At 38.5% G+C, this 14,180-nt stretch overlaps 1 protein-coding gene across 10 annotated transcripts in view; it reads left to right on the top strand.

The window, feature by feature from the left end:
- The window catches only part of GSAP (gamma-secretase activating protein), a 167,679-nt gene that overhangs the window by 74,106 nt on the left and 79,393 nt on the right, over window positions 1-14,180 (top strand). For all 10 annotated transcript variants that reach the window (XM_081282796.1, XM_081282794.1, XM_081282792.1 and 7 more), the window contains 6 exons: window positions 1,058-1,116; window positions 1,790-1,821; window positions 3,931-3,992; window positions 11,088-11,183; window positions 13,354-13,424; window positions 13,855-13,949. In XM_081282796.1, coding sequence (XP_081138922.1) covers window positions 1,058-1,116; window positions 1,790-1,821; window positions 3,931-3,992; window positions 11,088-11,183; window positions 13,354-13,424; window positions 13,855-13,949 — 415 coding nt within the window. The remainder of the gene's footprint in view (window positions 1-1,057; window positions 1,117-1,789; window positions 1,822-3,930; window positions 3,993-11,087; window positions 11,184-13,353; window positions 13,425-13,854; window positions 13,950-14,180) is intronic.

A 14,180-nucleotide genomic window follows, 5' to 3' on the forward strand; every position in this document is an offset into this window, starting at 1 on the left:
TTTAAGAAACCACAGTACAGATGGGTTACGGGATGTACAGTGTATTCAGAGAATTATGACCGATAACCATGTCTCAGATATGTTCTTGAAGTACTTATAAAGTTAAAAGTTGATTTATAAAAATCTAGATGTTCAGCAGCCCAGGAGGCTGAGGCAGGAGGATCACGAGTTCAAAGCCAGCCTTAGCAGAAGCGAGGTGCTAAGCAACTCAGTGAGACCCTGTCTCTAAATAAAATACAAAATAGGGCTGGGGATGTGGCTCAGTGGTCAAGTGCCCTTGAGTTCAATCCACCATACCCTACCCTCCCCCCCCCCACTAAAAAAATCTAGATGTTTCCAAATTAGTGGTTGCTAGAGTTGAGAAGGAGAAGAGTGGGTGTGCACAAGGGAGATCTTTAGGGGTGATGGAATAGTTCTGTGTATCAATTACATTTTGGGACATGAAATGATTTGTGATAAAATGACATAGAACTATGCACACACATTGAGCCAGTGTTGATTCCTGATTTTGAGATTGTAGTATAATTATATAAGATGTAAATATTGGGGGAGACTAACTGAAGGGTACCCAGAATCTCTCTGAGTATTGTGGTATATAGTCTAGTGTTGTTATACATAGCTGGCTTGCAACTTCCTGTGAGTCTCTTGTTTCTAAGTAAAATGTCAAAAGAATTTTTTTAAAAAAATCTATGCTGGAATAGGGTATAGCTCAGTGGTAGAATGCTTGCCTAGCATGTGGAACGCCCTAGGTTCCATTCCCAGCATTGGGGTGATGGGGGTGGGGGGGAAGTCTTGGTGTTCTGATTACCTGGATATATTTCTTCTTTCTGAATCTTTTAACCAGAGTGCAGTATGTTCTTGATGACAAAAAGTAAGTAAATTCAGGCTGGGGTTGTGGCTCAGTGGTAGAGCGCTTGCCTAGTATGTGTAGGCACTGGGTTTGATCCTCAGTACCACATAAAAATAAATAGTTATTTAAAAAAATAAAATAAGTAAACAAATAAAGCCACCCACATAAGCTTTACCTTCTATACTTCTGGCATATTTTTACTCCTAGAAAACAGGAAAAAGAAGGTCCACAGCATACATGAGGAACATTCTTGATAGTGCAAAAAGGTAAGTAGAACTAAAGATGGCATCTTACCTTCCTGGCCGCCTTTCAAAGAAGCAGCTTGCTTTTGTTGTATATGTTCAGGAAAGCTGTTGGCTTCCTGAGCGCACCTGCCTAGGCTCTCTTCTGGAGTTGGTGCTGGAGTTCAGTGGGGAAAGCTTGTGTGTTAAACCTTAAAGACTTATACCCTGGATGACGTATAGTGGCTAAGTGGTGAACAGCTATTACTAAGTGAGCGCTTATGAGGACAAGAGCAGCCAGGAGGTTTTGTTTTGTTTTAAACTGTTAGTGGGCTGGTGAGCTTGCTCTTATTTTGAAGCCATATTTTCTGGGTAGATGAGTCATCGGAGAGCTAAAAGTATAGGCCCTGTTCAAACCTCTGTTCTATTTTCTACCTCCATTATTTCTAATAACTGAGAGCTGCAATTGTTCTAAATTATTGCTGTTGTTGGCACTAAAAGGTTTACAGACTTTATAATTGCCTAAATGTGGTTTTTTTTTTTTTTTTTTTTTTTTGCTACATTGAAAAGTTTTTGAGGTTTCTAGTGGCCTGAGAACAGTTTCTGCAGTGGTTTTATGGTTTTGTAAAGGAGGATAGCTTTGTATGGTGTTGTGGCTTTAATTTTTTTTTTTTAAATAATGCTTCCTATGTGAATAACACAGTTAATTTCTTTGTAGGGTGATTTCTAACATAGAAGCAAGGAATTCGGGTAAGAAAAGATTTGTAATACAGTCGTCTGGATTTCTGTGTTTTGTATGTAACACTGTTCTTGTCCCACCGCTGTGGATTGGCAGGAAAATCACTTCCAGTAGTGTCATGAAGGCTGCGCCCTTTAATGTTGCCTCATTAAAGTGACCACATAGCTGTTTCCCTGTCTGTCTTGGCACCAGGACATCCAGGGACAGCTGCTGAATGTGGTTTTGCTGGAGGAGTCCCTGGGAGTTGACCCTCTGGTTTTCATTGTTTCTCCTTGTAGCTGAGCAAATTAACATGCCCTCTGGCTGTACCCAGGATGCACTTTGGTAATTTTCTTGGCTCCTGCTGGTTTTCTCTCCAGCTGTCTGATCACACAGGGTCTTTGACTTGTATGCACCTTTCATTTTGGTTAAAACTTGAGCAACAGCACTGAGGTGAGGTGCTGGCGGTGCATTTCCTGCATGGTCCTCCTCAGGTCGGGGAGAAATGAGGGTGACACCCAACACCTAGTATGGGCCTTGGTGCCTGTGAAGTGCCTTTAGTGGCTGCTTTATCATTAGTGAGGAGGAAATGCTAACAAATTGCTTCTAAACCAAGTAACCAGTATTCTGAAGCCCCTACATGCAAGGGGTTAGTCTAGGCGAAGACGGGAGTGGGAATGGCTGGAAGAGGCTTCCCAGAGGTGATAACTGGGGTTTGTCTTGACAAACAAGGGGATTTAAGGGAGGGGAATGCCGAGTATACCCAGGTACAATCCTTTTTTTGTAGGTGTCAGGGGAATACTTTCACGCCTCATGAAGGTCAGCATTCATTAAAGAAGCTGTTGTTTTTATATCCTACTCCCGTTTTACGGACTTGAATGTTTTAGGTGTTTGTTGGGGGGACTGTAACAGAAATTATTTATGTGACTGCACACCCCACAGCTGTGCACACAGCCCACTGAACTATGGTGGTGAATTTGTCCCAAGAGAACCAGCCTCTGCCTATTACCAGGCCATCCGTGATTGAAACCAGGGCCTCTGCCTTGCCAGACAGGGGCGAGCATGTGATCCAGGCTCGCCATCCTTGCATTGCTGGGGGTATTGCAATATGGAAACTGCTGTCCAGCAGGGTTTTGACTGTGTCCATTTCCCTGCCCTGCTTTTATGGAGCTCCTCCTGCTCTCTGCTCAGGCATCCTGTTTCCAGTTAGCCTCTCAATGCTCATTGGTAAACTTCCCATTTCTCCCTGAGCTTGATTGTGCTAGTTTCCCACTAAGAATGCTGCCAATGTCTGCATGGAAAACTGAAATTCAGGGCTGTTGAGCTCACGTTTTGGGTTACTTCCTCTTAATCATGAAGGTTATGTGGGACAGAGGTAGGCTCTTTCCTGAGGGGTCAAGGAGGAATCGTCAGCAGGCTGAGCAGGATAGTTCTGCCCTCTTGCCCGGCACTGGGCCTCAGGTGTTCTGGGAGTAGAAGAACCAAGCAGGAGGCTTGCTAGGGAGCATTAGGGCAGATCTTCCAGCAAGACTGTTTGTTTGCCTCTCTGGTCTTGCTAGTGCAGTATCAATTATGGTGGAGAAAGTGTCATTTTAATGTAACATTTATATCACTTTTCCATCTTGGTAGCTTTTCAGAGTGAGAACTTGTATCAATTAGTATTGCTGGCCACAGTAACTGGTTCCCCCAGCTCAGTAACTCCAAGTCAAGGTGTATAGGGGTCAGAGAATAGAAGACAGTCATGTAGTCCTTCTAGCAAGCCCCACTGTCCCTCAGCTTCTGTCTACTGTGGGGTTAAGAGGGCCCTTGTCCCTGTCTCTAGGAAGTAGAGGTTCTTAATGGTGAGTTTTAGTGTTAAAGAGAAATCAAAGCCAGAATCTACTGGTGCTGGGCAATGCGTTCCTTTGCTTGCTTTATCCTCAGTCATTCTCTCTGTTTGACAGAGCTCTCTGGGTGTCACCTGAGTGATAGGTTCAGCTGGTAGGACAGGGTCACACTTAGCTATTAAAAAATGTTCACTTTATTGTGGAAGTGTTATGTTTCCCAGTAACTCAGAGAAGGGAAAACTGGGCTGATTCTTCTTCCTTCTGTTCCATGTTCGGAAAATTACCCTGCTTTACTCCTGCTCTGTTTAATTTCAGAGCCAAGATTAACACTCCTCTTGCAGGAGGACGACAACCACCAGAAGCTGCTCTTGGGGCTGGTAAGTGGCCTGGGGCTCAATGGGCCCTTGCAAACAGTGGCCCCAAGACAAGGGTGAAGGGCTAGACTGTGTCCTTCATTCTGTTTATATTTTCTGTTACTCTTTCAACAAAAAGTTGTTGCAGACCTTGTCTGTCCAGCAGTAAGCATACACATGATTTCTGTCTTGGAATATGTAGTCTAATGGTGGAGACACATTAATTGGTCACACCAATAAATACATAATTATAAACCATGACCAGGAACATATGGCATTGAAGATTTTTTTTAAAGGAGAAAGTAATGTATTATGGCATTTATTTTGGGGGTTTAAAATGCAAAAGAGTAAAGCATTCCTTCTGTTACAGTGCTAGGATGTCCAAAGAAATAGAAATAAATTAATTGAAAAGCAAAATTGATAAATAAATCAAAAACTTTAAAATGATTAAAAAGACACCAATACAATATTTCTGATATTGTGCAGATTTAAGAATGGGACATTCTGTTATCTTAGATATGTCAAATTTAAAAATATGAGGAAAATATGTATAAATCCATGTTTATAACTTGGACAGTTCCAATTAAAGAGTTTCCTTGACAAAGAGAAATTCCAAAACTTGCTCTAGGAAGAAACTGAAAAGCTGAAAGCACAATGTCCATGAAATAATTTGAAAAATATGTCAAAGATTATTTCCAAAGAAGGCACTGCTTGTTCTTTCAAACTTCCAAGAACCAGATCATCCTCATGCTACATAAAGTATTATTTTGAAAGAAGACAGAAGACTTCTCAGTCATTTTACAGGCCTGTGTGGCCTCAGAACCAACATCTGCCAATGACCACACTTATTCATGAATGTAGCTACTACAAGCTTAATTAAAGTACTTTCCAGTGGTCTATTGAAACCATAATATGGTCAATAATGTCCTTTCCAGGCTTAATATTAAGAAATACATTGATGAAATTCAACATTTTACAAAGTCAAAGAAGAAGAAATATCTATAGGTGCTGAAAGAGGATAAAAGTCAAGTTCCACACCTGAAATATAAGAACTCAGTAAATCAAATAGTCTAGTCCTTAGGGCCAACATTGTTTTAGTGGAATGCTAGAGGTATTACTGTGAAAAGTACAAAGAAATTAAGAATTCTTGTTATTTTCACTATAATTTCACATTGTTCTGAATAGCCAATGCAAATAAGAAACCCAGGTAAAGGCAGATGTGAAGATTAGTTTATTTGCTTGTTGCTTTAAACAATCAACTGGGAAAAATGGAAAAGAACAAAGAGTAATTTCTTTTTAAAAAAATTAGTATTGACCTGTTAGATGTTAGAAAAGATAAAGAAGAAAAATATTCTATTCAAATCCTCAGTGTCTAGGTTTAATAAAATTATAACTCAAAAGCTGATAAAATTTATCTGATAATCAACTAACTTACTAGACAGATTAAATAGAAGTGAGACTGATATCTAAATGTGTTGTTAACCTATGATAATAGAAATAATATGTTATATATATAAAAATATACAGTTAGTAGACTATAGTTTAAATTTGAATCTTTAGTGTAAAATCAATTAAGTTTTAAAAATCCATGTGTATAGAATTTTTAATCAATTAGTAATGGTTAGTTATTTGTAAAAGAAAATTAGATTCCTTCTACCCCAAAGACTGTTTTATGCTATAAACCAACAGAAATGCCAATAGATTAAGGAGTTTAGTTTAAAAAATTAAACCATGTGAAGGAATATGAATAAAATAAGTAGATAATTAGATAATGATGAAATAGAAAAGGAGTTTAAAATATATTATTGAACACAGATAGAAAAAGATAGATTTGACCAGATGAAAGCTTAAAGTATAAATAGAAAACAAAAAGGCAGACAACAAATTTGGAAAAAATCTTCAACAATGTGACAAATGATTGACATTTGGTATATGAAGTTTATAAATCAATAAGAAAACAATACAACAGGAAGGAAATGGACAAGAGGCATTGACCAATCAAATTTCAAGAGTAAATGGCCAAAAAGTCTAGAGTAGGGGAGAACAGAAAAATGTTTAGCCTTACTGTAATCAGATGACAAATGGCCTTGAGCAAGAAGAGCGATGCTGGGTGCATCACAATACCTGATGAGTCACACTACAGAGCTATGGGAATAGCATGGTATTGACATCAAAATAGACACAGAGACCAATGGAACAGAATAGAAGACACAAAGACAACTCACATGGAGTCATCTGACAAAGTCATTTGACAAAGATGCCAGAAATATATGTTAGAGAAAATATAAGCCCCATCCTTTTCTTTTGTACTAAAGATTAAACCTAGAGGTGTTTAAACACTGAGCAACCTCCCCAGCCCTTTTAAAATATTTAGAGACAGGGTCATGCTGAGTTACTTAGGGCCTTGCTAAATTGCTAAGACTGGCTTTGAGCTGGCAATCCTACTTCCTCAACCTCCCAAGCCGCTGGGATTACAGGTGTGTGCCACCCAGCCTGGCAAGATAGCTTTTTAAAACAAATGGTGCTGGGGAAACTGGATATCCATATATAGAAAAATGAAACTAGATCTCTATTTCTCACCCTGTACAATAATCACATCAAAGTGAATCAAGGACTTAGAAGTAAAATCAAAAACTTTGCAACTGCTAGAAGAAAACATAGGGTCAATACTTCAACATATTGGTGCAGGCACCAACTTGCTTAACAAAACCCTGAAAGTATAAGACATAAAACCAAGAACCAATAAGTGAGACATCATCAAATTAAAAAGCTTCTGCACAGGAGAGGAAATGATAATGAGCATGAAGAAAGAGCCTAAAGGAGAAAATTTTTGCCAGCTATTCCTCTGACAGGGGACTAATATCCAGAATATATAAAGAACTCAAAAAGTTTAACACCAAAAAATCCTCAAAACAAATAAAAACAATAATGAAAATCCAACAACCCAATTGATAAATAGGCAAAAGAACTAAACAGACATCTTTTTCTTTGTTCTTTTTAGATACACATGACAGTAGAGTGTATTTTGACCTGTTACACATACGTAGAGTATAACTTATTCTAATTAGGATCCCATTGTTGTGGTTGTGCATGATGTGGAGCTAAACAGACATTTCTGAAAAGCAGCACCAAAGACCAACATATACATAAAAAATGTTCAATATCCCTAGCAATCAGGGAAATGTAAATCAAAACTACATTGATTTCATCTCACTCCAGTCAGAATAGCAATGACCAAGAATATGAACAACAAATGTGGGTGAGGTTGTGAGGAAATAGGTATGCTTGTACATTGCTGGTGGAACTGTAGACTAGTATAACCACTCTGGAAAGCAGTATGGAGATTCCTCAAAGTAGAAATGGAACCACCATATGACCCAGCAATCCCACTTCTTGGTATTTTCCCAAAAGATCTAGAATTGTCATACTATAGCAATATAGGAATCTAAATGTTTCTAGTGGCACACTTCATAATAGCTAAATTATGGAATCAACCCAGATGCCCATCAATAGATGAATGGATTAAGAATTTGTTATATATATATATATAAATGTGTGTGTGTATGTGTGTATGTGTATATATACACACACATTATATATATGTGTATGTATATATACATATATACACATAAACACACATATGTGTATATATGTGTGTGTATATATAGAATATATAATGATATTCTACTCAGCCCTAAAAAGAATGAAATTATGGTATTAGCCAGTAAATGAATAGAAATGCAGAATCTCATGCTAAGTGAAATAAGCCAAACTCAGAAACTCAAAGGTCAAGTGTTTTCTTTCACATGTGAAAGCTAGAGCAAATAAAAGAAAGGGGCAGGGAAGGATAGCATAATATAAAAAACCAATCAAATAAAAAATTGATGAGTGCAAAGAAAATTGAGTAGAGAAAGAATGGGAGAAGAGGGAGGACAGGAGGGCAAACGGGGGGATCATGAACTGAAATTGATTTCCACGCAGGTATGAGTTTGTCAGGATGAACCCAATAACTATGTATAACTATAAAGCTCCAATAAAAAATATTTAATGAGCAGTGGTGCACGCCTGTAATCCCAGAGGCTCTGGAAGCTGAGGATCATGAGTTCAAAGCCAGCCTCAGCAAAAGCAAGGCACTAAACAACTCAATGAGACCCTATCTCTAAATAAAATACAAAAAAATAGGGCTGGGGATGTGGCTTAGTGGTCAAGTGCTCCTTGGTTCAGTCCCTGATACCCACCCCTGCAAGATTAATGACATAAAGAAACTATAACATGAAAAAACAAAGGAGATTACAAAGCATTAGAAAGAAAAGGGTAAAAATCGAACAACTTAATGTAGTTGGCAGGATTAAGAATGATTTAAGGGGCTGGGGGTGTAGTCAGTGGTAGAGCATTTGCCTAGCATGTGTGAGGCACCAGGTTCAATCCTCAGCATCACATAAAAATAAATAAAATAAATGTATAAGAAATACAATAACAAAAAAATTTTTAAAAAAGAATGATTTAAAATTCAAACTTTATGGTGACCGTGGAAAAGTCAAAAAGTATGCAAAAGCATGCAATACTTCTTAAGCAGAAAAAAGTTAATGTGTTAAAAAGTCAAATCACATATATACCACAATTTTTCATATCTCTGTTTGAATATAAGGTATGTTGGAATTGTAATGCATAAAAAGAGTACCTGTATAATGGCATAAGTTGGCGTGAACATACTGTATGTACAGAGATATGAAAATAGTGCTCTATATGTGTAATAAGGATTGTAATGAAAAATAAATGAAAAATAAAGTACCAATTAAGAACAACAACAACAAAAAACGTCAAATCAACTAATGCATGCAGGAGACTGATCTGAAATATGATAGCACTGCATCTTGGCCTCAAAGGGCAGAGGGAATCTGCTAAAATAGAAGATATGTGTATGATGACATCAGTTGTACAGTTGTCCTGGCCTGCTTCTTGGTACAAAGTTCTCCAGCCAGGAGGACCTCTTGCTGAATAGAGAATCTAGGCAAAAAGGGAAAAGAGGAGGAGGGAGAAAGAAAAGCAAAAGGAGGGAAGGGCTGGGCATGCTGCCAACTGAGGAGGAGGCCCAAAGGTGTTAAAGTGCAGGGTCAGCAGTTAAAGTGCAGGGTTGGCAGGCACTAGAATGAGTAAATTATTACCTATGCACATCAGGGCTGGGATGAGTGTCTACAGCTGCTGTGCAGAGGGACACACCTGATGCACTTCCTTTTTTTTTTTTAATGACAAAAAGCCTTTATTTTCAATATCAGGTTGTCAGCCAGATTTAGTTCAAGGGCTAAAGTTGTTGAATTTGGAGTAAGCATTGCCAGGATTCTTTTTTGTTCAGAATTCAATTCAAATAGCATTATCTTGGGTTAAACCACCCAATCTAAAGTAACTACGCATTTGCTTTACTTGCTTTGAAACCTTCCCATTTTAATGATTTCCACTGCACCTATCACCAACTGGTATTTTCTTACTTATTGGCTTATCCTCACTCCTACACACACACACACACACACACACACACACACACCAATAACTAACATTTACTAAGATATTTTTTCTTCTTAATATCTCTTTTAAAAAAAATTTAATTCTAATTTGTTGTATAAGACTCCTATAGCACAATAATTAAAATCAAGAATCAATAAATGGGATGGATTCAAACTAAAAAGCTTCTTCTTAGCAAAAAACAAAACAAAACAAAACAAAAAAAAAACAGTGAGGTGAATAGAGAGCCTACATCTTGGGAGCAGATTTTTTACCACTCATACATCAGAGAGAGCACTAATCTCTAGGGTATATAAAGAACTCAAAAAGCTAAACACCAAAAAAAAATAATAACCCAATCAATAAATGGGCCAAGGACCTGAACAGACACTTCTCAGAAGATTATATACAGTCAATCAACAAACATATAAAAAAGTTCATCATCTCTAGCAATTAGAGAAATGCAAATCAAAACTACCCTAAGATTTCATCTCACTCCATTCAGAAAGGCAGCTATTAAGAACACAAACAACAATAAGTGTAAGGATGTGAGGGAAAAGGCACACTCATACATTGCTGGTGGGACTGCAAATTGGTGCAGCCAATATGGAAAACGGTATGGAGATTCCTTGGAAAGCTGGGAATGGAACCACCATTTAACCCAGCTATCCCACTCCTGGGTCTATACCCAAAGGACTTAAAAACAGCATACTACAAAGGCACAGCCACACCAATATTTATAGAAGCACAATTCACAATAACTTAACTGCGGAACCAACCTAGATGCCCATCAGTAGATGAATGGATAAGGAAAATGTGGTATATATACACAATGGAATATTACTCAGCAATAAAAGGGAATAAAATCATGGCATTTGCAGGTAAATGGATGGCATTGGAGAAGATAATGCTACATGAAGTTAGCCAATTCCCAAAACCCAAATGACGAATGTTTTCTCTGATATAAGGAGGCTGATTCATAATAGTGGGGTAGGGAGGGGGAGCATGAGAGGATTAGAAGAACTCTAGATAGAGCAAAGGGGTGGAGGGGAAGGGAGGGGGCAGGGGGTAAAAAAGATGGTGGAATGAGATGGGCATCATTAATCTGAGTACATGTATGAAGACACGAATGGTGTAAATATACTTTATATACAACCACAAATACGAGAAATTGTGCTCTACATGATGCACTTCCTTTTTATTACTGCCTCTATCCTTCCAGATGCCTTAAATCATTTCCCCTTCAACACAGTCTTTCTGTGCTTAGAGTTGTTTGTTTTGGTTCCCCAGAGCTCCAGGAACAGATTTCAATTCTTTAGTAGGTCAAGTTCACTTTCACTTCCAAGTTGGTGACCTCCATAGGCTTCTTTGGAGAATTAACATCAGGGCCTAGGAACTGATTTTGTTGGCTTTTTTGCCTTTGGGTAAATTGTAAATAATTTTCCTCTTGAGGAAAATTATAACACCAGAGAAATATTGAGAGTTATACATCTGTTGGTGGGATTTCAAATCCAAAACTTTTCATGTTGATAAGTGATGTTAATAAATGGTTCTAATTCAAGTCAATTGCATGTGTGAGTGGGTAGTTGTGGCTTAACTAAATGCATATTCTCTTTTCAGATGGTGTCTGAGTTGAGAGAGCATCTTTTGAGACACCTACAGGGTGTAGAAAAGAAGAAAATTGAACAGATGGTTTTGGACTACGTTTCAAGACTGGTTGGATTTACTTTTTCTTACTTCCATCCTATTCCCTACCCCTGTATATAAATCTCAGGATATAGTTCAGTGAGCATATTTGGACTTTCAAATTAGGTTTTAGAAGATATCCCATCTTCAAACCAATATATTTGGTGCTAAAGATTGAGGAAAGGGAAATAAGAACAATAAACAATGAGAAGTTGGTTTTGAAAGTGATTTATTGCCCTCCCTTCAGCTAGTGGTCATGTACTTCAAGAGGCATAGAACAATGAATTTAGGAAGGTTGCCAAATGTTCACTCATCTTGGCAACTCCCAGCTCCTTATTAAACTCTAACTAGTGATTTCTGTGCCTGGAGATTTATGCAGACATGAGAGAACCTGAACTTCAGTTCTTAATTAGTTCCAACAGCCCTACTAGGTCAGATTCCAGCTTAGTTGCATAAATACTACCATGGGTGAGCTTGCTGATGAGATGGCAGTTCATTACCTGGTAGCCATGTATTGAAATTGTGTAATACAAGTTAATAACACCAGTTCATTTGTAAATAGAAGTGATGTGACAAGATGGAATTAACTTAAGGTGCCTTGGGTCTTCCAAAAAGCTCATAAAGTTAAGTCTGGTTCTGTTTAGAGTACAGAAATAATGTCCTTTGACAAATTAAAAAACATATTTATAGAGAAAGAGAAAGAATGCTTCATTATTTTTCCAAGTTTGGATAAGACCTCTACACAAAAGAGCCCATGTGTAAACATTTTTGCAGTGAGCTCTGGAAGATTCATTAAGTTTATTAGATCTGGCTGATTTAATCTCTTCAAGTTTAATTTTAAGATTTTTCACCTTATTATAATCGTTAGTCTTTTTAAATATCATGTTTGAATTTCTATAGAAAGATTTGAGTTTTACTTTTTTAAGTTTCATAATTTTTAATGTTTTAGGAGATAGTAGGCATTCTCATATTCTGATATTTACAAATGAGGAATTGAATTTTCCCTAAATAATTTTCCTTCTCAGTAGAATGATAGCAAGGGGGCTCACTTCATGAAAATGATATTGATCTTACTCATGTTGATGTTCACTTGCTTTCCTAGAAAGTCTGCTATCTTATAACACAATTATTTAACATCCCTTTATCACCCTTCTTTCTGTTGACTTTAAATTTCACCTTCCAAAGTATTCTAGTTTGCGTTAATTATTGCTAGAATTAGTAGGCCCAGATATGATATATATGTAGACTCAGAAATCTCAGTGTCCCTGACTTCCTAAATCAGCAATCACTAAATGAGGCCAAATCTCCCTGCCCTTACCTAGCAGCAACCAGCCATACCTCCTCTTCTCCTCTGAGGATGACTGGGTAGTTTTTCTAAAATATATAAAGGACATTGCAGCAGCACTTGATTGTTGTTTACCTGTTATCTTGATTTCAGCCGAAGAAATCACTAGCGATAGTGTGTGCCTGTACATCTATGGAGATTTTCTGCCTTGTTCCTTTTCTTAGCCTGCATGTGAGATGCACCAATCCATGGCTGACATCACTGGAGACTGCCCTACTGCTGACAAGCTTGCTGCAAAATTAGAATGGGTTTCTGAGTAGAGCTGTAAGACAAGAAGCTTATCTACTTTGGTTGATTTCAATTATGATGTATTAACCATCAATGGTGCTAATTCTTACAACAGCTCTGCTAAATAATCCCCCCTCATTTTGCAGATGAGGACACTGAGATTTGGGGAGGAAAGGTAACTTGCCTAGGGTTACACAGCTGGTGAAATACAGAACCCGGACTTGATATTAGTCTCCCACAGCTCATGCTCACACCTCTATTCTACTATGTCTTCTTTCTTTGTCTTTTAGCTCTTGGGCCTTGTGGTGTAACAGGCCTAGAGCAAACTGAGTGATACTTGACCTTCACTGATGGGTCTGTAAGTGTGAATGGTGGGGCCAGTTCGCCAAGCTGGGGAGGCTCATTGGGGGCATTTCCTGCACAGACAGAGTGTGCTCTGTTAGGCTCTGGGAAGCATTTTCAATCTTTCTGTTTTGGATTCCTCTGCCTCAGAATTGACCTCAGAAAAGCTGGTTCTGTGTCAGGGCACAGTATGAATGCCAGATGTCAGGGCTGTGTAGGGACAGCCAGAGGGGCCTGGGGGGAAAGCATGCGAGCAGTTGGTGAACACCCTTTTCTGCCCTCTAGCTGGATCTCATTTGCCGCCTAGTGGAAACCTGCTGGAGGAGGCATGATCTTCAGTCTTCTGTTCTCCACTTGTACGCAAGTATTTCCCACTGTCCTTTATCATGATGAACAAACAGGCAACAACTTTGATGGCTACCTATTCTGGCACAGCCTTTTCGAAACTTCCTAGTTCAAAGCAATTCTCACCAATCCCAGCCCCATCAATTCAGCATTTAAATTTACATTAGCCATCCTCTTTCTCTGGCATGGTTGATGAAGAGGGAGAGACACAGGAGTACTGCTATGAAGGGGGAATTTCAGTTAATACAATTTATAATTTATGAGCCTACTGTCTGGATAGATTCTAGGCCTTTGGTTGATGGTCATTGTCATATTTATGAAGCTTTCTGCAGGGCCTAGCATTTCACAATTAGCAGATCCCCTGCATGATACTTGTAGCCACTGCTTGGGGCAGATGGGACTTTAGGCCTGCTGACATGCTGCTTTATTATCTTTTCCCAGCAATAGGCCTCGAAGTGTTGCTGAATTTGAAGTCTTTCACATCATGACCAGGATTTTGGAAGCTACTAACAGTTTATTTTTACCTCTGCCTCCTGGTAAGTCTGGGTTCTTTTGTCCTTTGGTGTAATAAATTTGTTCTTTCTTTTTCACCTGGTCCCCAGACATTGGCACATTGTGAATTTCATGATAACTGTTAGAAATTGTGTGTCTCACAGTGTGTCACTGTAAGAGATTGGCATTGAGGTTGGTCTCTGCTGGCCAGACCTACCCTGGCTACTCACCTGTGCTGTAGCTTGTGACTACCTTCAAGAAAAAGACTGGATCCT

The sequence above is a fragment of the Spermophilus citellus genome, assembly GCF_964194105.1.
Source record: "Spermophilus citellus genome assembly, chromosome: 3".
Taxonomy (NCBI): domain Eukaryota; kingdom Metazoa; phylum Chordata; class Mammalia; order Rodentia; family Sciuridae; genus Spermophilus; species Spermophilus citellus.